Here is a 26,752-nt window from a genome sequence, read left to right on the forward strand (position 1 = left end):
TTATCAAATACCTACTGCATTGATTTTACATATCATTTATTTATCCTATGGCAGTAATTTATCCCATCACACATTCCCTTGGCACCATAGGCCATTAAATTACTGATGAAAATAAAAGATATCATCTTCCAAATCACTTGGATCAATTTGACATGAAAATTCCTTTTTTCCTTCTTAAACTTCCATTGAAACATTTTTGTCTTCATGAAATGAATGGAGATTTTAGAAGTAATTCCTCCTTGGAAATATACTTCCTACTAGATCAGACCATTTTTCTTCTATATCTTTTCATTTTTGTAGAGGACTTAGGTATCCGTTTTTTTTTACTTCTGAAATGAGTAGAATGAGATTAGATGAACGTAACATAATTTAAAGTAACGTCTGCAAATCTTTGGGTTAGATAAAAATGATCATTATCCCTCACGTTTCACACAAAATGAGCACTGCATATTTTATGGAATACTTCAGGTTGCCATTTCTCTCAAAATATGATCAGCAATACAATAAGTTTTAGATGAGAGACATTTGCTATCATTTCTCAAATATTCTTATCAAACTCTTCTCACACTAATAATCCATATCTTTCCTTCTTTCTCGAGCTACTTTTTCTTATTGTAATATGAATTGTGGCAACCAACTACATAGTAATGAATTTGTGAATTTCTTGCAGTAAATAATTAATAATATTAAAGTCCATACCTTCAGAATTTTTCCATATTTTTCAATATTGAAAACAAAATCAACTCAAAACTTCTTAGTATACTTTAAAAAAGCATAAATTTCTAACGCCTCTTCAGCAGGCAAGACAGTAAAAGTGTATATTATGAATATTGATTATGTTTTACTAATGATTTCATTTCATTTAGCCACGAGGGGCGCCACATGCATATATCAAAGAACTGACATAACAGCTGAAGCTCAGGATGCTCTGTACCGTTCGCTTATTTCAGATAAATCTTGTATCTGTAAAATCTGCGGTCACGTGACTAAAATATCCGTCCGCTCTCGGATGCTATTGCCGAACGCGCTTAATGTTGAGATTTCGTGAGATTTGCACATTAGTGATCTTTTTCCTGAGCTCAAGCGAGGCGCCACTGGTTTTGTTGAGGAATCCCTTTTCCTATTTTCTCCCTTACTTAATGTGTGTAATTATCTCTTATTTACATCTAGCATTAACATTTGACAATTCATGCCACTTTAATGTATGATAATTCACCATTTGTACTACCTAAATAAATATGCAATATATTATTTAGTAGCAATACTTTTGGTAAATTCAGGAATTTGGCACCTAATAAATAGATTCACCACACTTACAAATCCACGAGCAAATCCACCTCCTTACCACTGAATAAGCTTGATACCAAGAGCTAGTACTGTTATGTTAGGCAAGTCTTTTTTTTATATATTGAGTTCTGGAGTTCCATCATTCAGGAAATAAATCTTAATAGTTTTCTTATTTGAGTATTCCATTCGATTACTCTCGATAATGAATAATAAAACTTCGTATTGAATTTCTTTATTAACACTAGAACTCATGCAACATCAAATCAGAAGTGAAGAGAAATTATATAAATACAAAAATAAATTAATGAAAAGTTATGTACAGTGAGGATTGAACCAGAATTTCCCATTTTAACGAAAGGGTAAAAAAAATCTGATGGTAATTTTATATTTAGAGAAGGTGCATCAACTATAATTCTTGATTTATGAGATGTAATATCATAGAAGGCTACCCTTGTATCCAAATCGAACGCATACGTGATTGTTCGATTGATGATATTGAAACTTGACTCATCTCCAGAGGACAAGTGAAATTGATTCATAATCCCCAGAATCTTTTCTTGGTCCACTAACTTTTTGACATCTACTTTAGCATGATAAATATCCACATTCAATTGGAACACTAATCCACGACAGCTCAATGTTTTATTTTTGTTCCACATTCTACCGGTTATTTTATCCAGAATTTCCTGAAAGAAAAAGGAAGATAAATCTAAGGAATTAAAGTTTCATTATTGTCTCAATAATTATTGCAGTGACTCTTTGCTTTTCCAAGAGATGGAGTCATGGACTGCGCATCTCTCGGAAGAGCGGCACCGCTTGGGATAAATCCAACCGGGCAAAGTCAACTGACTCCAACCGATTAGTCAGAAAACCCTTCGCCTACGACAAATCTTCCATCAGATACAAGTGTCCAGAGCTTGTACACTGAATCGAATCTTTCGATGAGCATGATGATGCTTCGCTATGAAGTCGAATAGGAACACGAGATATTTGAACAATAGTGTAACAGAAATCAATTGCGAACATATCAAAGAAAGTTCTCCTAGCTTACGCTTCTGCTAATGCAGACAATGAAACATGAACCCATTATTTATAAGGTTTTCCAATAAGAGTTTTCATTGTGATATTGAAAGAAAACGAGTAGGTATAGGTATATTTTAAGAGGAATCAATAGATGTTTATTTCATTGGAAAGAGGAAGGTATGCCATTAACGATGGAAAATGATATCAGCCGTATGGCCGCCACTTTCCATTACCAATTCGCACATTCGCGGCTCTATTTCCTTGAATATTTCCCTCCTGTCAAAAATTCTATGTATATGGAGAACAATTATCGAAAATTACAGCGAATATTTCCCTCCTGTCAAAAATTCTATGTATCTGGAGAACAATTATCAAAAATTACAGCGACTATTTCCCTCGTCGTAATTTGCACCAATCAGAAACGCGCAATTTTGAATTACAAATGGTTTCTAGGTGGAAAAACTGTTTGGCAGGACCTGTCAGCAGTTTATTCGCGTTTACCCGCGGCAAAACTTGACAGTTGTTGTCACCAAAAATTACAATACCTTTGAAAACAAACGTAATTATAATCTCCAAGGACACCAGAAAACGACGCTCAACAATTTTTTCTGATTTTATTGTCAAGTGCTAGTTAGTCAGCTTATATCGTGAAAATGAGTCGCTTTGGAAGCGATTCTTCGTCTAATATTGATCTGGCGATTGAGAAAAGTATACCGTATAATACCCTCAGAACTCATACTTCAATATGGAAACAGTTCATGACATTCTGCAAAGCAAAGAACTATGAGCTTATGGAAAACACAACTTTAGAACAACTAAACCTAATTCTGAAAGATTGGGCGTGGAATATGAAGAAGGAAAACGGTGAAAATTACAAAGAACTAGTTGTGAAGACAATGTGGAACACCGTTGCAAAAAAAATCCAAGAAATGTATTCTGTGAAGTGGAAAATAATTTTTGACCCATTTAAAGACATTATCTTTCAAACAATTCCCCTACCGTGTACCAAAATTGCAATTTATATTTCATTGTACCATAAATAATTAAATTTTTAGTATTTTGGATGAAATGAAATTGAGTATCTGTTTTCAAATTAATACCTATACATAGGTAATGCATGCAGAATAATCTGTTACTCAGGAAATAGTCTTGTCAAATACCATTCGGGCATCTAATTTTTCCTGTGAAAAAAATCGAAAAAACACATTGCAAAGTAATATTTTTTGACAAAAAGCATTCGTGCAGGTGCAAAAATCCTCGTCTTCGACTCGGATTTTTGTTGCCACCAGCACTCATGCTTCTTGTCAAAATATTACTTAGCAACGTGTTTTTTCGATTCTTTTCGGAAAAATTAGATGCCCTTATGATATTACTTACGATAATTGCATTGTAGGAAGCGAAACTGCACTGCGATAATTGTTCTGTTCATAGATGCATAGTTTCTATGCATCTTACACAGTTCGAATCTATGGCAATTCCATTCTAAATCAGTTTGACAAGTAATGTAACAGTTTATTCGGGAAATATTCCCCCGAATTAATCTCGTGCATCAAAATGACCGGATAATTTCGCATTCCAGCGTGTTTTCTTTGAAAAACTGCATTCGGTCATTTTCATTTTTGGAGAAAGAGCCCTCCACCTTCGGTGTCGGTCTCTTTCTCCAAAAATGAAAATGAACTCGTGCAGTTTTTATGACAACACGCTGTCATGCAAAATTATCGGTAATTTTGATGCACTTGTGCAATTACTTATGATAACTTTACTAATTCCTTAAATCGGTTGTAGATAATTGCATAGACCTTATCTTTCACGTGACCCCAAAGTAAAAAGTCCAAAGGTTTTGATCACAATATCTCGGTGGCCAATTTTGATCACCTCTTCGAGACATAACACGCCGAAGAAAATTTTCTTTCAAATTAAGGATTGTTTCGTTGGTAATGTGACACGTAGCGCCATTTTGATGAAAATAAACGTCGTCCACATCAATGTTTTCCAATTCCGGCCATGAAAAATCACAATCATATCTCGGTAGCGCAAACCATTCACCGTAACAGTTGCACTAGCCTCATTTTCAAATAAGTAAGGTACAATCATACCACCAGCCCAAAACCCGCACCAAGCAATGACGCTTTGAGGATGGAGAGCCTTTTCAACAATCATTCTTGAATTTTCCGAGCCCCAAATGCGACAATTCTGCTTATTACCGTAGCCTCCGAGGTTGAAATTGGCCTCATCACTGGAGAGGATTTTTCCATGAAATTCCGGATTAGGATTTTGTTGCATTTCTAGGACCGAATAAGCGAAGATATGACGTTGCTGATGATCGACCGGCTTGAATTCTTGTGTTAACTGCATGTTTGAAGCTTGTACCGTTTCGTTTTTAGTTTTTACTTGTCACATGTCAAAAGAAGACAGCTCCGAAAGTGAAAGATGCTCAGATAGCGAGCTATTTAAAATGAAACTCTTATTGGTATAGCCTCTGTATGGTTTCGCAGGATTTTAGGAACGACGAAGTATTGCTCCACGAATTGGCAAAGTATTTCTAATGTTTTTTGTAAGATCTACCCATGGCATATTGCAAAAATTCAATAATTATTATATTATTGTTCGCAAACTTTTTCTTTCTTCTTTCAAAGCTTCACTGATTTCGGTGGACTTTCACAATCTAAAAGGTGTTTTTTTCGAGGTATATAACTTTAAGTTGGCATTACTGTTCAAGATGGCGACCGATTCAACAGCTGTCAAGTGATTTATTCTCAGTTTGGTTTGGCAATTTATCAAATTCAGCCAAACGATCATCAAATAAGGCGTAGATTCGTCGAATGGGCCAAAAATGAGATTGCCGTTGTTCCCGATTTTCATAAGCGAATTTTGTTTAGCGATGAAGCGCACTTCTGGTTGGATGGCTACGTCAACAAACAAAACTGCCGCATTTGGAGTGAAGCTAATCCTCAAGTGTATGTCGAAACACCGTTACATCCAGAAAAACTGACTGTTTAGTGCGCTTTATGGGGTTTGGTGCGCTTATTGGTCCGTACTCCGTACTTCTTCAAAATCGATGATGGCCAGAACGTTACAGTCAATGGTGATCGGTATAGAGCCATGATTACTAACTTTTTCATTCCTGAATTGAACAACCATGATGTCCAGGAGCTGTGGTTCCAACAAGACAGCGCAACATGTCACACAGCTCGTGCCACAATCGATTTATTGAAAGACACGTTTGGTGACCGCCTAATTTCACGTTTTGGACCTGTGAATTGGCCTCCAAGATCTTGTGATTTAACAATGCTAGACTACTTTCTGTGGGGCTATGTAAAGTCATTGGTCTATGCGGATAAGCCACAAACCCTTGACCATTTGGAAGACAACATTCGCCGTGTTATTGCCGATATACGGCCACAAATGTTGGAAAAAGTCATCGAAAATTGGACGTCCAGATTGGACTACATCGGATGCCAGAAATCATATTTAAAATGTAATGCCACAAGATTATCTTGTGGATAAATAAAATTCATGTCAATCCATCGTTGTTTTATTGCAATTTAAAGTTCTATAGCTCTAAATAAACACCCTTTACATATATCTTTTTTTTAGTTGAAGAATTGCTTGGAAAACCCAAGAAAATGAATAACATTTTTGTCTATTATGCAAATTCCAGGTATTATTTGAACGCATTCAATATTTTGGAATAATACAATAAAATTGGACATTAGCAGTTTGATGATTACATTGTGGAACCTCGCAGTTCCGAGCTAATTTAGGGTACTTCGAAAATTCATCCCAACTTACCTTCGGCTTTTTTTCGAAAAGAATATCTCCCCACTCTTCGCGAATCGAGGAATTCGCATTGCCAAATAGTCCGTAGGTTCTATTCAGAACAGTCCCATTCGTATCTACAATTCTCCAATATTCAAAAATATCCGTCTGCAATTTTTTGCAAATGTCGACGGGTTTCGAGTTATTTCGCACAGGAAGCGACCCCTTAATCTTACATAACAAAACTGTACTGTAACCGAACTCTATCGGCTGATACAAGTGTTCTCCAACTTCGCAAATTCCCATGTCCTCTTGGGGAAGAACCAAAAAGTTTTCTCGGTATTGGTGGGCGTCTCTCGAGATCGTACCGTTGACTAAAATTCCCACTAGGATCGGTTTCCCAATCAGGTATCCCGGATTCCCGCTTAAAATATTGGAATAATTCGTTTCGACATCGGCCCATTTGTATTCGACCGACGAAATCTGATTTATTTCGTATTGTTGGCCATATCCGCATGATACGTTCGATACATGTATCTGCAGGGTAATGTTTTTGATTCCTTCGACTCCATTGTGATGGATGGTATATTTGAGGGAATCGACGATATTCCGACAACTAATATGTATTTGTTCCTCGTCACAGCCAAAAGCAATTTTTGTTTTATTAGCATCTTTGCAATCTCGTAAATTAACATCAGTACATATCTTCAAATTCGGTCTCAAGCAGATAGGTTCTGGACATGTCTGTAAAAAAAAAATAAAAGATAAGAGTTTACTTCCATCAATACATCATAAGTTACTTTCATAAAAAAGGGAGGTAGATTTTAATTCTGAAAATTATTCTGCTTGTTCTACGAAGCACTAGAGCAGCTAGGGGGGCTTTGGGACTACAATACTCGACCCCCAAAAAATACCAACAATTCAGATAAGAAACATTATGTCTCTATTGGATTTTCGTTTATTATAATCCAGCATTATTCATTGCTTCGATCGGCAACTTCAATGAAGAAAAAATTTCTTGGGGGTTACTTCTCAAAGAGAAATTCCAATTGTGTTACAACCAGGTAGTAGATGAGTAGTTGATCAAAATGAAATATTATTTTCTCTTTGTTTCAAGTATCATGGTTTAACACGTCCTACAAAATACTTCCTTAAGGGGGATTTCCACCACGTGGTTTTTCCGTATTAGTCAAACTTTGGTACTTGCGATGAACAAACTTTGTACGGCATACGAAGTTGTATATTCAATTCATCTTCTTTCTCTTTTCGAAGCAAATAAGTAGAGGGCAGCTCGATTTTCACGGAATTATAGTTTTACCTCTTTTGTAATGATTTTTGGTATGTTTTTTTTTACACGAATATTTCAAAAGTTTATCAGTACTTTGTACAAGGTAGTTTCAAGTTAGCAGATTTTTTTTTCATTTTTCATTTGCAAATTGGAAATTTTGACTTTCTTCTATGTGTTTAAGAAAATTATATGCAAACCCCATAAAAATCGGTGATTTGTATGAAGAAATATCTCTAAATTTGTTTTGAACCGAGCAGCCACGTGTTCCTTCTGAACTGTAATCTTATATTATTATTTAACATCATCATCGAATGCTCACTCAAATACAATCGTCCTTTTCTCTACAATTCTACTGAGTTGTCGGACGGTAGAGCTACTTAATTTTTTTTTATATTGCACTTAATAACTCACCAAGAACTTATTTTTAAAAGCAGTCTTATTGAATTCTTCTGGTTGAGCAATGAAGAGAATAGACTCATAGAAATCTGGTTTCAGAAAATTGTTATTCTCATTCAGCACATGGACACACTGACTTTCAAAGTCGTGAAGATAGTTGATCTCACTTTGAGAGGTACATCCGATTCCAAAGAAGGTATCGCTCAGTTCTGTAAAAAATGTTTTGAAAGCAATATATAAAAAAAAAATGAAAATGAAATTTAGATCCTACATTACTTTTTATTATTTTAAAATGATACGACAACATTAAAATTTTTGAGGCATACATATATGAAATTGTGTAGTTTATAATGAAAGAGTAATGCGATTGGTGTTAGAGCTGTTATAGGTTAAGTAGTGGAAGTAGGTTGAGACCTTAGGTAGATGTGATTTTAGTAGGATTTCATTGCACCTCGACCCTCGACCTAATGGCTAATTGTGCCCCTTTAAAAAGCTGTGCTTGTCATTAGTAGTCGTAATCTACAGCTCCCCCTCCACTTCCAGATTTATAACGAACGGTATCTGGGATGGCTTCAAGGAGGTTAATTCCTCACTTCTATCTTGTCCAAAGCAATTTTTGGGTTAGCTAGTTATGGCGGAGGCATTCCGTCATCAGGTGATCTGGAGTTTCCTCCTCTGCCCCGCAGAATCTGCACTGGTCGTTTTTTGCCAAGATCTAGATACCTACTTCTTAGACCTTATAGTATCAAAGTTTCGAAGAAACTTTTTGGAATGATCCAGCCAGGAAGATTCCTCCAGAGTGTTTTTATTTTGGTTGTTTCCTTCTCCTGTAACTCTTTCTTGTTGTTACATTTACTGATAACACAGAAAGGTTCAGTGAATTTTGTTCCTTTTCTATCAAGTGTGTTGGCCGCTTAATTTCTTCAAATCCCCGAGTGATGGAAAACCCAGACTAAATAACAGACCTTGTTATTAATGCCTCTTTTCTTCGGTACTCCAATACAATCTTAGAATCGATGATATTTGACTTTGATGCTTTGATTGCAGGCTGACTGTGAGAATGTATCGCTATATCACATTTCTGCTATTTTTTTACTAGGATCATCGGGACCCCGGGATATATATTCTTACAAATTATGTTAGTTTCTGAAGATGGCGACATATTTGAGAGAAGGTTCATTATTATTATTATATGTATAGATGGAGGATTGACTAAAAGTAAAATGACTATGTCTAGTCAACATGTAGTTGACGGAATAATTTTTGTGTAAAATGAATTTTGCGGTAATAGAATCATTTTACTTTTTGAATTAAACATTGAATACTATGTCCTTTGTGAACCCATAAACTTTATATTCGTGTAAGTATATAATTCAAAATGAAGAAATGAATGATAATTTTCACTTACTAAATTTATCCAGTGTTGAATTATCCACAACATATTTAATGGAAATTCCTTGAATATAAGGTTCAGAAAAATTTACTCCTGTGCGAGTTTTAACGTGATTATTGGGCCAGAAGTTTTCTGTTTTCACCCGTAATACTTTTTCTGTATAACTTCTGAAAGGCTGAAAGAAATTAAAGCAATTAAACCCAACTTAATTGATTATTATTTCTTGAGTGGACCGATCATCATCCTTCTACAACACCATTGAGGGCTATTATGTCTTAAGTCCAGTTCCATAATCCATACGAGAAGACTCTTTTTGGTAAAGACCGCTTCACAAGAAAGCCACCTTTAAAGAGGGAGCTTGCAAGTGGCTTCAGTTCTATAAATATAATCCAACCTTTTTTCGTAACTGTCAAGTTTCCTAGGGTTGGCTATTCTGAGAACTAGTGATTCATTTCTAGCATTTGATAAAATTCCATAGAAATTGCAATTACATTAACAAAAAGAAGAAAAAGTGGTTTAGTATTCTGTGTATAATGTAAAAGTAAACGAAGATAATTGACAGGTCAACCGAGGTTATATATCGTAGTCATAGTGCATGCGCGAACAAAAAGGAACCTTTTTCTTTCCATGCGGACTTACTGATGAAGAACACTTTAAAGCTTTCTTCAACTTTGAAATTGGTGTATGGATCACGTTTTATTTGTAAAAGAAACTTCTCCCGGAAGACAGGGACGGATCCAGGGGGGGCATGCGGAACTGCACTGTCAACATTTGGACCTTCTGAAGAAAGTAATCACCCAGAAGCGACCAATAGGAGAGGAATTGTGTTCCATGGGGACAATGTAAGGCCACATACATCGATAGTGACTCGCCAGAGGTTTTCATACACCCACCTTATAGTCCGTACCTGGCCCCAAGCAAACAATTTTGCTGGTGAAAAATTCATTTCAACAGAGGCTTGTGAAAATCGACTGTCTCAATTTTTTGCCATTAGCGACTAGGACTTCTATGAGAGAGGCATACACAAACCTTCAAAACGGCGCATATCCGACCTAAATCGGATCATTCTAACTGTGGTAATTGAAGTCTTGATTTTTATGCAAAATAATGATTTTTTTTTTCTATACCTCATATTTTCTTGTGCCCGAGTTTTCTCATGAAATAAATCTACATATATTCATGAAATTGTTTGAACTTGTTTTGGTACTACAAAAATTTTGGAAACTGAATATGATATGAGTTACTAAAATACATCTTTCTATAAAAAATACTTGACTCAGTAGGCACCAACAAAAAATTCCGCTATTTTTTGCTAATCGATATAAGCCGTGACTTTCTATAGCCCCCCCTCAGACATCGCCTGGATCCGCCCCTGACGGAGGATGAGACCTTACTTTCGATTATGGAACTGGTCTTCAGTGTGTTTCAATAAGCAAAACCACCGTCAACTGAAACCCTCGAGATATCATTCCACAGCTCAAATGTCACAGTTAGCTTTGGTGCTGTTGAGGTTGAGCCACTGTTATTTTTATGAGAGGGGTTACCACAAATCCGAGGTATCATTTTTCATCCTGGGATCCTGAACGACTAGAAGATTCCAATTGGCGAAGAAACAAGAAAAATGAAATTACTACGAAGAGCTCCATATACAGGTTTGATAATTACATTCGGAAATATAGGATATTCTACGTTATTCCAGAGAATACTCATGTTCTATTGCAACAGTGCAACAATCAAAAGATCTTCATGATACGATATCGAATAAACAAATGATCACCTTCAATGACGAAGTGCGGATGGTCAGTTTCGGCCTGCTCTAGCGCTGCGGCATCAATTTAAGTTGCTCCCCTGGAATGGGTTGTTGGACCATATCGGTTGAAAATATATACGATAATTCATTCCATTAAATTCGAGGAATTTTTTTCGACAATGAATAACATAAATGATTTCCTCTGTAAAAGTGAGTACTTAGGTTCTCGTTTATTTAGCGTTTATATATAGCGTATATAATCTGTCGATTCTAGGGTCCCGGAAGGGGAGTAAAGCAAGCTCGTAACTTAAGTTAAATAGTGTAGTTAACGCATCATCCGTTAGCCATATCGCCATTGGCCAATGACTATAGATTATAAGTTGGCTCGTAACTTTAACCAATCAGCATCAACAATTCATGATGTACCCGGATAGTCCCATTCAAGTTGAAAGTTACGAAGAAACCTATCTAATCTATAGATCTTGAACCTGGGTAACGCTAAACGAGCTGGCAAAACTGGAAATCAGATAATCCTAGGATCTCCTGACTATAATGATAAACTTATAATATTGAATGACTGAATGCAATGAGACACTTTAGCTGGCTACAAACTTTATTCCTCTTTCTACATTCCACAACTTTATATTCTCGAATGATCTAGAACATTGGTTAACCTAAATTTAACTTAAATATCATAGAGTAACGATCACGTTTCACAACGTGATTTGAAAATCACGGTATCGCTCTCTCTAGCCTCAGCTGGCGGAGCAAATGTGACCATCCCCACTTCGTCATTGAAAGAGAACATACGTTTATTCGATATCGTATCATGCAAATGTTTTGATTGTTACACTGTTCCACTGGAACATGTACAGGGTGGGCAAATTTCGATGTTTTAGCACTACAACTTTTGAACCAGAGGAGATAGACAAAATCTAATACCCACTTCTCGATCTCTTTTTCTGAGAAACTAAAAAGGGTAGTTTTCGTTTTTGGCCACCTTCTTTTGTTTTCGAGTTATAAGCGAAAATTGGAAAAATGGCGAAATCGAAAAACAGTTATATCTCCGCTAGTACTGATGATAGAGCTCTGAAATTAAAACATTATACAGGCACTTTTTTACGTAGAATCCAGTGGCGTGCTCGTATTTTCAAAAGGGTTTTTAATTACGAAGCTATAACCCAAAGTTATGTTTTTTTTAAATAGGAACACTAGACTTTTGTGCCATTTTCTGAAAGCTTAATTTTTCCTGATTTCAAAAATATACAACATTGTATGATTCGGATCAATATAAATAATAGAAAATAGCCAAAAACCTCTTTTCACCTAAGAGTCTCAATATTTCTATGGTTTCAACTGTTGATGAACACAGAAAAATTGAGCTTTCTATAACAAGAGCAGTGTCCTTCCGTCAATCTGATTATTTCTATGCTTTCCACTTATTTCTACAAAATTCGAATCTAGATATGTTTTATAAATTTTTTATCTAAAAATTGATTTGGAAATAACGGAGAAACCACAAGATCGAATTTTTCAATCGAAAGAGTTGTATTGAGATGCATGTATCAGGAGATTATTTACATAGGTCTCCAGAATCAATACGCACAAGTACCAATCCATTTTAAACAGCATATGAAACAATGCATATCTGATTGAACCCAACATTTTAATTACGAAGGGACAAACAAGAAATAATATTTAACCTAATAATGACAACAATTGCATAATGCACAGTCGACACCTCTTCTCGATATTTCAATAGATGAATATTTGAAACTGTGTTCAAGCTACCTAGGAAACTTTTTCCAAGTTCGTTTATCTTTTCGAAACTATTTGTATAAAATAAATATAGATTCGAATTTTGTAGAAATAAGTGAAAAGCATAGAAATAATCAGATTGACGGAAGGACACTGCTCTTGTTATAGGAAGGCTCATCAAAAGTTGAAACCATAGAAATATTGAGACTCTTAAGTGAAAAAAGGTTTTTGACCATTTTCTGTTATTTATTTTTATACGAATCATACGATGTTATATATTTTTGAAATCAGGAAAAATTAAGCTTTTAGAAAATGGCACAAAAATCTAGTGTTCCCATTTGAAAAAACATAACTTTGGGTCATAGCTTCGCAATTAAAAACCCTTTTGAAAATACGAGCACGTCACTGGATTCTACGTAAAAAAGTACCTGTATAATGTTTTAATTTCAGAGCTCTATCATCAGTATTAGCGGAGATATAAATGTTTTTCGATATCGCCATTTTTCCAATTTTCGCTTATAACTCGAAAACAAAAGAAGGTGGCCAAAAATGAATACTACCCTTGTTAGTTTCTCAGAAAAAGAGATCGAGAAGTGGGTATCAGATTTTGTCTATCTCCTCTGGTTCAAAAGTTGTAGTGCTAAAACATCGAAATTTGCCCACCCTGTACATATACAAGTGTCCGTAGATACCATCATTTGGATGATGTTATTTTCAAAATATAGCTTTTAAAAGCCTTTATAATATAATAGCATATATTTTAAGAGATATATTGTATAGTGAATAAAAACTAAATAAATGTTCAACTTTGACATTTTACCTTTTCCCTCTGCAGAGTAAACGACGGAGGCAGGTTCGTTTTCGCCACGCACAAAAAATCGTTATTCTGAATTTCCCATTCGTGAACCGTAAAATTCACGTAATCCTTTTCCAGGTACTGGCAGAAAGTCCTATCGACATTGACACTTGCGATTTCATCACATTGTTCGAAGATTTTCTTCTTCTCGTAGGAGCAATCTTCATCACAACAACACCCTATGTCGCACTCTTTGACGTGGAGATCGCACAGGCAACTCGCTCCTACGTCACTCTCGAAATTCAGTTTATTCGTGAACTTCACGGTTTCGTTAGTTTTAATTGTTGAAAAGTCAGTCGTATTGGGAGAGGTAGACACGTTATATTCAAATTCGGTCGTTAGTTCAGTGGTATTATAGAAATCTGTTGTGATCATGGTAGTGACCGTGTTATCAACATGGTTCAGTCGAGTAAAAACACACGTGCAAACCCGAACCAATATCAAAATTAACAACAACTTATTATTCATCGCGTTTCAGTTGTACTCTACGCCGTAGTCGAAAAAATTCCTGAAGATGACTGTTATTTTGAAAGAAACAACTCCCATAGCCTCGGTATTGATTTTGCGTCTATCGGATGCGGATAATATCATGAGCGGATTTTTCAGCTGAGGACCTCCGCCCAAGAAGAACTGTACGAGTTTCTCCTGAAGTGTGCCTACTGGCCTCCAAGTATAGCAATCCAGGTCGTGTTGTCCTGGTAACGTTGGAATGGTAAGAAGACCGTAACCAAATAGATGACTTCTACCCAACCAGTCTAGATGGTATACTTGAAGATATAATTTCGGCCAACCTGAAACAAAAGATGAAAATGAAATCAGTATACCAAGCTGATCCACTGAAATTCCCACAATAGAACATAGATTTCGTGCTCTATGATTCAGAAAAGAATATACCATTTTTAAAAAGGAAATTTGAATTCACACATTCAACGGTCCTTTGCTACTGTTTTACGAAAAACTGGGTTATCCGTGTCTTGGTCCGGATTTCACAGCCCTGTGTCAATGACATATGTCAAACAGAACTGTCCTCCGAACAGTCCGAACCATTATGTTCAGTTGAAAGTTAGCCATTCAACAATATGTATCGTTTATCTACTACTATGAAAATGATTATGTAACTGAAAATGATGAAAAAGATCCAAACTTATCCATTCCTCCATTCGCACAATATTTGGGCCTCTCTTACGGCACTCTATGGCGTATTTTGCATCTGGATTTCCATTTCCATAGGGTTCAGTTGACGCAATAACTAAAGCCATCAGTTTTCGAGAAAGTGTTTATCAAGAAGTAGTTATAAGTCAGTTTTGGTAATAAATTATTGAAATTATTGATTTCCTCGTTATTTTTGAATTACTCACTATTATTTAATACATAAGCTATCCGTTTTTATACCTTCAGACCAAACCATTGTGTAGTTTGTAACGAAGTGAAATTCGTTATTAGAATCACCCGGTATAATTTGCCCCAGGTTTAGAATTCAATAATTATTTTACTAGAATCACCCAGTATAATTTGCCACAGGTTTATAATTCGATAATTATTCTGCTAGAATCACCAGTATAATTTGCCACAGGTTTAAAATTCCATCATTATTCTACTAGTCATATGAGTAGGTAAAAATAAAATTTTAATCGAAAGCAGTGAAGGTATTTTTCGTCCAGTTCAGGAAAATCCATTTGAAATACAGTCCATTCAGGAATTATTGACATCCCGGGTGGCTTTGGAAAATCGAAATTAAGTTGGTACTGGCTCATTCAGTAACATTTTGAATTGCAGATTTCGGGTTGGCATTGGAAATGTCATTGACAAGAGGTTAGATTTCAGTTTGTTTTTGTTTCTGGTTTTGATGGAAGAAATTTTGAAACTTAAAAGTTGTATCAATTTCAAACACACATTGATTAGTTTATTTGAGTATTTCTCACAGTACTATTTGAAAAAAGAAGAAGGCAAGTCATTACAACCTGTATTATTAGTGGAAGAAAACCTTTGCAATACGATTTCACCTTCAAAGAATCATTGAATGATTTGATTGTTACCAGAAGCCAAGCCAAAAGCAACCAATATATCAGCCTGGATGAAATTTGACCAAAAAGCATCTGAATTTTAATCAATCAAAGACAACATTACATAAACTTCTTATTGATAAACAGAAAAATATAATAAGTTGAGTACGATTTTATGGTGAATACAGAGAATATTTGCAACAAAATGTGAAATTCTGGAGGAAACTTGATTATTTGAAAATGCCAGCATTATTCAACAGTGGACTCTAGAAAGAAAACAAAATGTTTTTCAATTATATTCAAGGGTAAAAGTAGAAGGAGCACTATTTTGAATGCCGGATATTTGGATTTTTACCTGGATGTTTTGTTTTGACAGTGGTGATCATGAGGATTATATTATATAAATCTATGAAGAGAGAATTATTTTATAATTGGATTGCTAAACAAAGTCTTGGCATTGCATCTATAGTTTATTTATATTCTATATTGAAATTAAGTATTGTTATATCTGTTTTTTGTTCTTCAATGATTAATCCAAAAATCTAATGAATTCCAATTGCTTTATAGAATTTTTAATGAGTATTTAATGGAAAAATATATTCAGAAGAGTAACTTCAAGAATTTCTTCACCTCTTACCCACTTGAAGATAATAATAGAATGCAATAAAATTTTGAAATTCACAAATTAAAAATAATTTCATGCAAAAATGCTTTTAGTGAGCGAGTTAAAGCTGTTATGGGAAAAATAATTTATGTAATTTAATAGAAACTAGTATAAAAGCATTTCAATAAAAAACAGAAAACTCGAGTACAAATAGTATCTATATTTTTCATACAAGTTTAATCAATCATTTATGTCATGAACAGTTTCAATAAATAGTGGCTTTAGAAAGTAATTTACACCACATCGGCTGATAAATTGGTACCCATTTTGAAAGTTACGGTACAACTGTGATGTCAAAATTCATATACTAAATGGATTCTTTGAATTTTATTTCTGTCTTATTATGATATGGCTCTTCCATTCACTAAGCTACACTTTTTAAATTTATCAACCAGTTTTTTCTGTTTTCTTCACCAGTTTAGACACCACAGTTGAAATGATCCATAAGAGTTATTTGATAAGAATTTTGCAAGCAGGTTGGTATCCAGTGTCCATCAGTAATGCAACAATTTTTGAAGAGCCTTTGGTGAAAAGGAATATGAATATTTTAATGATCTTCAATGGGATCTTTCATAAGCGACTCTTAAATGAATAGATATCTCTTCATTGGATTTCCTTGAAATGAGATAGCATTTCACTATATTTTAACGTTATATAATCTGAAATTCAATTTATGAAATCATCACTGTATGCGTCCCTTCGTAATAATCGTAATTCCGAAAATTCAGGATCTTTCGGATACAAAAATGATGAAAATAATTTGAACTGGTTATTTCTATGATGAACCATAGTAATTTTTAGTGATATTTTTGTAACCAGAAATAAAGCCGCGACTAGACGTTCATGGCCTACTTCGATGTCAATAATTCCTGAATGGACTGTAGTTTCTGATTTATTTATTTCATGAAAATATAACGATGCAATTTAAAATCTCAGCCTATGTATAAAAACTTCCGTGCGACACCGCGATAGACTTTATCTCTTCAATATGTTCTTTTTTACATGTTGTCGTTTGTTTTTCATAGGCACACCGCCGATTTTGAGACTCGAAATTTTCCCCTTCGAACCGAAATTACAAGTGAGGTATTTCGGAAAAGGAGAATTATTCTTGCCGATGTCTTCGAAGTATAAAGATATTTTCCTAGTTACTCTTGTCGGTGTCTTCGAGCTAGATATTTTCTGATAGTTATTGAGCGGATTAAGATGAATTTTTGAATTTTGAATTTTTGGTTTACAATTTTCTTTTTGAACGTCGGACGTTTTAGTGCAGTATTTTATATTCGTGAATTTGACACTTAGCTCGTGCACGAAAAGAATTTGAGTTCGTGTGGTGAAGTGAGAAGTTCTTAGGATTGGTAAGACCCGTTTTATTACTGTCTGTATTACCGGTGACTTTCCTGTATTCCATCGCTACTTTCCGAGTGTGATTCATTTTATTTATTTGATCTTTCTTTCTCAAGTGGAGTTTGTCTGTCAGGTTCCTTATTGCGAGCAACTCTTATTTGGAACTACCAGTCAGAACTCCTTATCTTAGGGAGAGAGGTCGCTAATTTCCGATCTCCGGATCACTGCGACCTTTTCGGCGAATTACCCTGTCCGATCTGACTCGAGTCGTGAATTGGTGGATGCGCCGAAGTATACCATGAACGAAATCTATTTCTTAGATCTTTCTTTCTCAAGTGGAGTCGGTCTGTCGGGTTCCTTATTGCGAGCAACTCTTATTTGGGACCACCAGGCATAACTCCTTATCTTGTGGAGAGGGGTCGCTTATTTCCAATTTACGGATCATCGTTGTCATTTCGGTGGGTCATCCTGTACGGTCTGACTTGAGATTCATTCTGGTGGATGCGCCGACGAATACCCTGATTGAAATTTGTTTCTAAGATCCAACTTTCTCAAGCGGAATCTGTGTGTCGGGTCCCTTATTGCGAGCAACTCTTATTTGGGACCACCAGACAGAATTCCTTATCTTGTGGAGAGGGGTCGCTTATTTCCGATTAACGGATCACCGTTGTCATTTCGGTGAGTCACCCTGTTCAGTCTGACTTGAGATTTTTGGTGGATGCGCCGACGAATACCCTGATGGGGATTTATTCCTTAGATCCAACTTTCTCAAGTAGAGTCTGTGTGTCGGGTCTCTTATTTGGGACCACCAGGCAGAACTCTTTATCTTGGAGAGAGGGGTCGTTCATTTCAATCTCCGGATCGTAGTTGCATTTTCGATAGAGTATTTTCACCTAATTCCCTTGATATCCATTTTGATGGATGCGCCGATACAAGACCTGATTCGAATATGTGTATTGTTCAGGCTTGTTTTCTCGAATAAAGAGGTATCAAACCAGACCTTATGGAACACAGGATAGGTTGTCACATCTGACTTATTAGACTGCATTTCACACGCCATTCTGCATGCTTTCCACGCTTGTCCGCACCGTTTTTATCATTGCTCAATTTGCCTGCTCACTGTTTACTCATTTCTGCTGCATGAAATACACCACCTGCTCACCTCGCTTAGTTCTCGTTCCGTACCGTGTTGCATTGTTAATATTTGCTTTTGGTGTTTAGTAGCCTTTTGCATTTTGGTATATATAGGTTAGTATTGTATATAATTTGGTGTTGTACATAAGGAAACGAATAGTGTTGAATATAGTGTGTTTCGTCAGAGTGTCTTTTATTTGTCTCATAGACATTTACTGCCATTTAGTGAAAGAAATCACCACTGGTCAATCGCTCTTACCTTAGATTGAATCGAACCCTTCTCCAACTGTTTAAAAGCTACCCAGGGTCGATAATAGGGAGCGACGTAAGGAATGACAACCTATCGCAATTGGCGCCCGATGTAATATAGGGGGGAAATAGTAAACAATCAACAATCCGAAGAAAGTCGCCGTCACAAGTTACCAGAAAGATACGCCTACTACTAGTAATTAAATGAAGAAAAATTGGCGAACTCATGTTCATCATTCAAAATTGATCGGTTGAATATTTTATTGAAATAAATGAAAAGAATACGATCATTACAGGCTAGTAGTTAGTTACTTTTTGAACGATATTTTTGGTAATTTATGGATTGGTCGAGGAGGCCCTGAAAACTGTTCTTTCAGGTCACCTGATTTTAACCCCATATATTATGATGTCTGGGGTTAACAAAAATCTGTGAATCTACTGAAATAGCTACCCGGGATCAGTATACAAAAAGCTAGCAGGTGAATAAAGAAATATTTTTCCTACCTTGAATTCCTGATGTAGCAAGATGAAGGTCTATTGGATATGACCACCTACAAATATCTTCAAACTCGGTCGAAGCAACTTGAGTTTGACCTTCCTTTTTACCGGATAATACCCTCCAGTTGTTCCCTAGAAAAATATCAATGTGAGACACTCAACAATCTTCTAATTTTTTTAATCTCCTAAAAATCATTATGATTATTACTAGTAGATATTCCCGATTCAAGGGTAGGCAGCGCCCTCTTCAGCATGCTTTTTCGGCTAAAGGTAAGATATTGTAAACAAAAATATTTTGAGTGTTATTTGTGAAGAAAGAAATATGATGGACAAAGAAAATAGAGTATTCCTCAGTTTAACTGAATATTTCCGGTATTTGGAAGCAACTCCAAATAATAGGAATGTGATAGAAGGTGAATTCATTCTAATTTAAGAATAATCGTCCATTATCTAAAAAACAAACATTTTAGGAGAAGCGGTCTTGAATGCATGTAATTATGTGTGGGAATATAAGTATTAGTATTATGCTTAGAATTGTTCGGCTTATGCTTGCAGACTTCAGCCCTTTCAGCAGATCCTCATGAAATCAGAGGAAAAATAATAACAACTAAAGAAACTGCAACAATATCAGCTTTCAGCTGTTCTTGTAAGGCTGGATTAGGAGGCAGATGTAAACATATATCAGCTCTACTCTTACATTTTACCAGGTTGTATAATTTTTATTTATTTTATGTCTGAATCAGGACTTCCAATTGAACAATAATATAGACACAATATAATTGTTGGTTTTTTGCTTTTCCTTTGGTTTTTATCATTTCAGAACTGACCTCCTCAAATTGGAAAATATTTCAAGCACTGATATCAAATGCTGGTGGAAAAACAAAAAAAAAGAGACTGGAAATAAATATAAAGCACTACCTCTTCTAAAAATACCCTGCCTTAAGGACAAAGTCCCAAAAAGACCCTTGATAACATCTCAAGATGAAGAAGAGAAGATATTAGAAATATTTTAATTGCCAGATTGCCTTCATCGAGCATTGCAATTCATAAGTAGGTAATAACTTTCATGTCGTATGTAATACTGTAATGAGTGATTTTCAGGACTAGGTTATGTAAGGTTCCGAATGTGGAAGGATCTTTGCATGAAAATATATGGAACCATTATCAGAAATGCAGAAAATTCCATTTTCATGCAGAATTTTCACAATTTTGGGTCTGAAATTAATTTTAGATGCACTCAATGTAATAATAATAAGTTAACTATGTTTGACAGTATTGATATATGTGTATCTACAATGCAAGATAGAGGTCAATGGGAAGAAGAAAGGAAGTATAGAGTTACTGGCTCACGATGCTACGACTTATATACTTTTTCGAAAAATGATTGGGAAGAGAAATGTAGTAAATATTTTTTTCCCAAGCATTTTTCGAATATCTATACAAGACATGGCATTAAATTCGAGCCAATGGCCCGAAAAGGTTTCAGGGTTTTCTATACAAAAAATAGGTCTTGTGATATGTAGAAGTGAACCATGGCTGGCATATTCTGCTGACGGAATTTTGTTAAAGAATGGCGAGCCCTATGGTCTTTTAGAAATAAAGTGTCCATTCAAAGGTAACAAATTCTTCATCAACATCTTGAAAATAATATTAAAAAAAAATATCTTTATATTTCAGCAAAGCAAGCCTCTGACTTGGGGAATTGTAAATATATTATAAAAGAGAATAATAATCATGAACTGAAAAAAAAACATAAATACTTTGCACAGGTGCAGGTGGGAATTGCAATCCTAAATTTAGACATTTGCCACTTTATTATTTATTTTTCAAGCAATAATTCATTCATTGAAATTAAGGTGCCCTTTGATGAAGAATACACATATAATATGTTAACTTCTTTGAAAAAAAAATATATTGAGAAAATGTTACACCATATTTGTAATGAATAATTGAAAAATTAATATATTTTTTGAAATAAAATTCCAGTTATTCTATTTCCACTTATTTATTATTTAAATAACAACTAACCCATACAACTTTCATGGAAGGTGTTATTTTCTTTCCACACTTCAAATTTTTCGTACATCAACTTTTTCGACAATACCACTTTTGCTAATTATTTCCAGTTTACAACTGTTATTCTTGGGAAAGCTATGGAATGAAACGGGTTCTCTGTTTGCTCTACTGTTGCATCCATAAACACAACAAAACACTTTTGATTTCGTTATTTTAGGGCAGTAATCACTATCCATAATGTTGAAATAAATATTAGATAAATGATGAAACTCTAGAACACAACTCTTATAACTCCTCGAACACTAAAATATAAAAATTTAAAATGCAGAAATGCACGCCGTCAAAGCTTTCACTCCTACCGTACCTAAAGCCGATATTACAGTTTCTTCCGATAGGTGGCTTGGAGATGAACTTGAATCGCTAATAGCAGACATTGTCCTGTCTAAAATAACATTTTCTTTTCGATGGCAAAATTGATTTGGAAAATATTCAATATTTATCATCTGTTAAAACCTGCTTGGAGTGAAATAATAATAATAATTGTTATTTATTGGTCATCGAGCGAAGTCCTTCAGTCTCATAAAATATTATTATCCAGTCTAGATGGCGACACAGATATACATACACAGTGCCGTATCTAGGGCGTGGCAAAGGTGGCACTTGCCGCGAGCACAAAGTTCTTAGGGGCGCCCAAAAATATCAAAAGAAAAAAATATTGGAGCACCAGGCGATACAAAAAACGAAAACAACGGGTAAGTGTATACCGATGACGAATGCAAAAATCACAGATAGCAAATAAGGGGCCGACAAAGCGGATAGATGAAGGAAAATAATAAACCCCAGACATAGACGTGCTCGTAGTGCAATAAAAGTACCATTCTTGAAAGCGATAATATACTCATAAACCGTAAAAGGTTTCGATTTTTTACTGCCGTATTTTTCGTTCTTCGTCTTTGCGAATTCTGAAATTTTATATTTTGGAAATCTTGGGGGGGTTGATTACCACCAGTATTGTTACTCCCTCGGGGACATCCTGAATATTTACACATATTTATTCCGGCGAAAAATATACACTTTTTTCAAACTACGTTGAGGGCTTAGTGTGTTTTCGAGTCTTTGTACCTATATTTTAAATTCTATCTATCTAGGGGAAATGTGTCTGAGACGGCATACTTTTTGAACTGGGTTTATATCTATCAATATAAATATCTTAAAAAGGTTAGGACCAGACGAAATTATAGTGCAATGTATAATCTATGGAATGGTTCATTCAAAATTGAATATAATAACAATATGAAAGTGTAAAATAACAATCAAACAAGGTCTTCATATGCCATCTCACCCTCAACACTGTGGATGAGATGGCATAGGTACATGATAAATTATGACCTAGGTACATATTTCGCAAATACATTTTTTTATTTTTTTTGTCAACTCCTGCACATTCTGCATGACACCACTGGTCACATCCATTGCATTTGAGCCATATTTCTTTGGAACGAGATCGAGAAAACATGTCATTGCAGTATATACATGCAATGTCGTCATTTTCATCGCCATTCCCATTGAAAGGATCTTCTGTGTCCATTGTCCATTAATTCATTTTTCATATTTTTCCTTGGGAAAATACCGCAGACCACAGTGAAATGATGTCCTCTTTCAGCACTATAGTCAGGACTCCCACCTGTTTTCGGCCGCGTATGGCAAAAATTTTAGTTTTTTTCGAAGGTACTGTTGAAAATCCTGATCCGTCGACATTCCATATGTCGTTAGCCTTCAAATAATGCTTTTCCGGTACAACAGAAAGAAGGGCAAAATATTTTTGAATCTTCTGCTTGTTGAAAGCACTAGCTCTAGCGAATGAAGTTGATTCTGGAGTTCGAAGGCTTATACTAGGATTTCTATCCCGGAATCCTTTTAGCCAATCCCATCCTGCCATTTTTTTGACATGGGAAAATCTGGGGGAATTTTTTTTGCTTCCGCCACTTCATAAGCAAGCTTTCTGACGTTGGTTGTTGTAAAACCAAAAAATCGTATTTCTAAATTTTTTAAATGCTCAACAATTTCCCTTTCTAAGGTTTCATCGAAAGTAACTTTATGACCCCCCATGTAATTTTTCCTCTACCCTTCACTTTTAATTGCACGTCGCCTTAATGTGCTAGGCACATTGAACGTCTTTGAGACTACCAACCAGCCCATTTTTTTTTTCCTGAACTGCCTTTATCGCTTCCTTCATATTCTCTTCGCTCCAGGAATGTATTGTTGATTTTCGTTGATAACGCCCTATTCCTTGAAAAATCATAATTAAATTTTCTACTCGAAAAGGAAACTAAACAAAGTGACTGGGTGAGATGGCATACCTACGCCATCTCATCAGCATATCACGTATGCCAACTCACCCAGAAGCAAACATCATCACTTTTTTCTTTCTTAATAACAATGGTGGATACTAAGATGAAAAAAAATATATTATTCTGAAACTAAAGTGTATGCAGAAATAATAGAAAATATTTGCGCTCGCCGATATACCTGTTTCTTTCAAATATTCACCGAAAACTCTAGCTGTTATAAATTTTCAGCCGACTCGATAAACTTTCCTCGCATGCGCTGACCAAATACTACTGCAGAATTTACTAGAACTCACGCAGACGTTTAACTACGTCTTATTCTATAGTATGCACATTGAACTGGCGCGTAATTCTGAATGTCAACCGAGAAACACGTTGTATGCCATCTCATCAGCTATGCCGTCTCAGACACATTTCCCCTATATCTGTACCACAGATGTAGCTCATCAAGAACAGATGGTTCAGATAATACGTTACGTGCATATTGATGGCAATAGAAAATGCAGTATTAAGGAGAGTTTTATTGACTTCATTAATACTCGCGAAAAACAGGTGGACTTGCAAAAAAATCGTAGAAACATTTATCGCCGATGGTTTGGATATTAAAAATGTAAGAGGCAGTCTTATGATAATGGAGCTAATATGGCTGTAAAATACAGGGGTGCACAAGCTCGTATTAAGATGTTAAATGATAATGCGAAATTTATTTCATGCACTGCCCAGAAAGAGGGCTGAAGAAGAAGAAGACTGCCACAGTCTTAAATTAGTGAGCATTCAGCAGCATGCTGAAGTAATTCCACACATGGAAACGTTCTTTGCAACTGTTCAGCAAATATATGATTTTTTTGTTGGAACTTTTTCTAGGTGGGAATTACTGAAAACAGAAGTCGACCTCACTTTAAAGGGTTTTTGTTTTTGCGATACTCGCTGGTCCTCAAAAGCAAACGCTGTACATTCCTTGAAGTCACAATTAGGTACAATCATTGAAATTCTTCGCGAGCTCAAAGAATCGCCCGTGGTAAATTTGATATCAAATTATGAAGCCATCATATATCTTAACTTCTGGCATATGCTGTTAGGTAAGATAAATAGAATTAATCAATCTCTGCAAGAAAAGCAAATTGATACCTCTTAAAGCTCACGAATGATGCTTGATATTGAACGAATTAAAAACGTATAGACAGAACTTTTTCACACCATTGATGGAATTTTCAAAAACTGAAGCATATAATATCGGAATTGAAGCAAAATTACATGAGTCAAGCAAACCCAAAATGTCAGGAGAACTAGCCAGTGATGAAGCTTATCTTTTGATGCAAATGCAAAACTAAGAATTGAATTGGTATAAGTGCTTGATAAAATATTAATAGAAATTGGAAAAAGATTTGAAGCTTTGAAGGAAGTGGCAGACAACTTAATTTTTTTGAATGGAAGTGTTATTCAAACTATTGACGATTTGATTTATATGAAATGAATATTTCAATGGTTTCAATAAAAATAAGTAAAAATCTATATTGTGTGTTATTTTAAAACTTTAACGAAAATATATGAACTAAATTAGAAACAAAAAAATACTATAAGAAAATAATATAATGGATGAAAAAAAATCTTCAAAAATGGGGGGCGCTCTCTAATATATTGCCACAGGCGCCTACCTAGATACGGCTCTGTACATATATATCGATAAGAATTTAGTAGTCCTATTGATCTATAGATCAAGATTTATAGATTAGACAGGTTGCCTGGCACAACTCTCAACCAATCAGCGCAAACCATTCGTGACGTCACCCGATGTGTCAATTCAAATAAATACCGGTTGATTGCAATGAAATTATGATTTTTCACGAATTTTTTCATTAGTTTATTCTCGTATATAATTTGTGGCCTATCCTTAATTGCCTTTAGTATCTTCAATTATAAAATACATAAATAAAATTAAGTCCATGCAAATAATCAAATCCAAATCGATAATACGTTTTCAAAAAAAATTTTTCAAAAGTGCTTTCTCCCGATAAACAAAACACTATATGGTGGCCTGAAATGAGTAGTCCTCGATATAAAAAGTAACCTCTTTCATTCTCAATAACACTCACTCTTTTCCTCAGTCTATTCTCAAAAATAGTTGGGCTATTTTTACTACAGACAACAGATATAAAAGTTTAGAAATGTTCATTCGTAGGTGTTTTTATTCATCACAAATTTTGAAATCGCTAAATACAAACAAAACATATTTCCTTTCAGATAAATAGGACTCAAAATGAACACGTACGCTTTTTTCTGAAAGAAATTTAAGATATAATTCGAATTCTTTTCTGATCCAAATAACTCCAATATTTCTTTAAAAAAATAAAAACGCGTTATTCCAATATCCAATTCGTATATTTTGCTATTAATCATTCCAGTAATGCAGTAGTAACCAATATATACCGAAATATTTTGAAACAATGATTTTTCAGAAACTCCCTCGAGAACGAATCGAGATATCTATGATCAACCCCCTTTTGTAGATCGTAGATAAGGAAACAAATGTTTACGTCAATCTCGAAATAACAATAAGACAATTTAACGTATATAGCACAGACTAACTAAGTAATCTGTGTATATAGTCACCTACATGAAATCGTCCATGATAGTAATTATGAACGATTTTCTATTATTATAATTATTGTTATTACATGATTGTCGGGAATAAATGGCTAAAATATATTCTGTATCAAATAAATTTAGAGCTTAATATGTCACATTTCTGACAATCCATTTATTCACTCTTCAAAATAATAACTGAATTAACATACCTATCTGTATGTACCATTTGCAAAATAGATGCTGCTTTCTGAAATCCTTTGCAGTATCCACTTCTCCTATAATATGTATTTCAGCCATATCACAATGTGCTGCCAAAGTATATATTCCATTTAAACTATCTGTTTAAGAGCACTATTACTAAAACTGCATGAAATCAGCCTATAATGTATTTAAGACTTAT

The 26,752-nt window shown here is 35.0% G+C and overlaps 2 protein-coding genes and 1 long non-coding RNA gene across 3 annotated transcripts; 1 reads left to right on the forward strand and 2 right to left on the reverse strand.

The window, feature by feature from the left end:
- Nucleotides 1-419: 419 nt before the first annotated feature.
- LOC123672290 (tectonic-1-like) lies at nucleotides 420-13,985 on the reverse strand. Its single transcript, XM_045606346.1, has 5 exons — nucleotides 13,475-13,985; nucleotides 9,162-9,321; nucleotides 7,769-7,962; nucleotides 6,103-6,813; nucleotides 420-1,973 (listed from the first exon to the last, which is right to left on the reverse strand). The coding sequence occupies exons 1-5, from the start codon at nucleotides 13,976-13,978 to the stop codon at nucleotides 1,551-1,553; spliced, it is 1,992 nt and encodes a 663-aa protein (XP_045462302.1). The 5' UTR covers nucleotides 13,979-13,985; the 3' UTR covers nucleotides 420-1,550.
- Nucleotides 13,985-26,742, reverse strand: LOC123672292 (B9 domain-containing protein 2). Its single transcript, XM_045606349.1, has 3 exons — nucleotides 26,562-26,742; nucleotides 19,409-19,534; nucleotides 13,985-14,301 (listed from the first exon to the last, which is right to left on the reverse strand). The coding sequence occupies exons 1-3, from the start codon at nucleotides 26,647-26,649 to the stop codon at nucleotides 13,985-13,987; spliced, it is 531 nt and encodes a 176-aa protein (XP_045462305.1). The 5' UTR covers nucleotides 26,650-26,742.
- Nucleotides 19,910-21,396, forward strand: LOC123672294. Its single transcript, XR_006746244.1, has 3 exons — nucleotides 19,910-20,452; nucleotides 20,504-21,017; nucleotides 21,080-21,396. It is a non-coding gene; the product is annotated as an uncharacterized LOC123672294 (long non-coding RNA).
- Nucleotides 26,743-26,752: the final 10 nt, after the last annotated feature.

The sequence above is a fragment of the Harmonia axyridis genome, chromosome 2, assembly GCF_914767665.1.
Source record: "Harmonia axyridis chromosome 2, icHarAxyr1.1, whole genome shotgun sequence".
In the NCBI taxonomy this organism is placed as follows: Eukaryota; Metazoa; Arthropoda; class Insecta; order Coleoptera; family Coccinellidae; genus Harmonia; species Harmonia axyridis.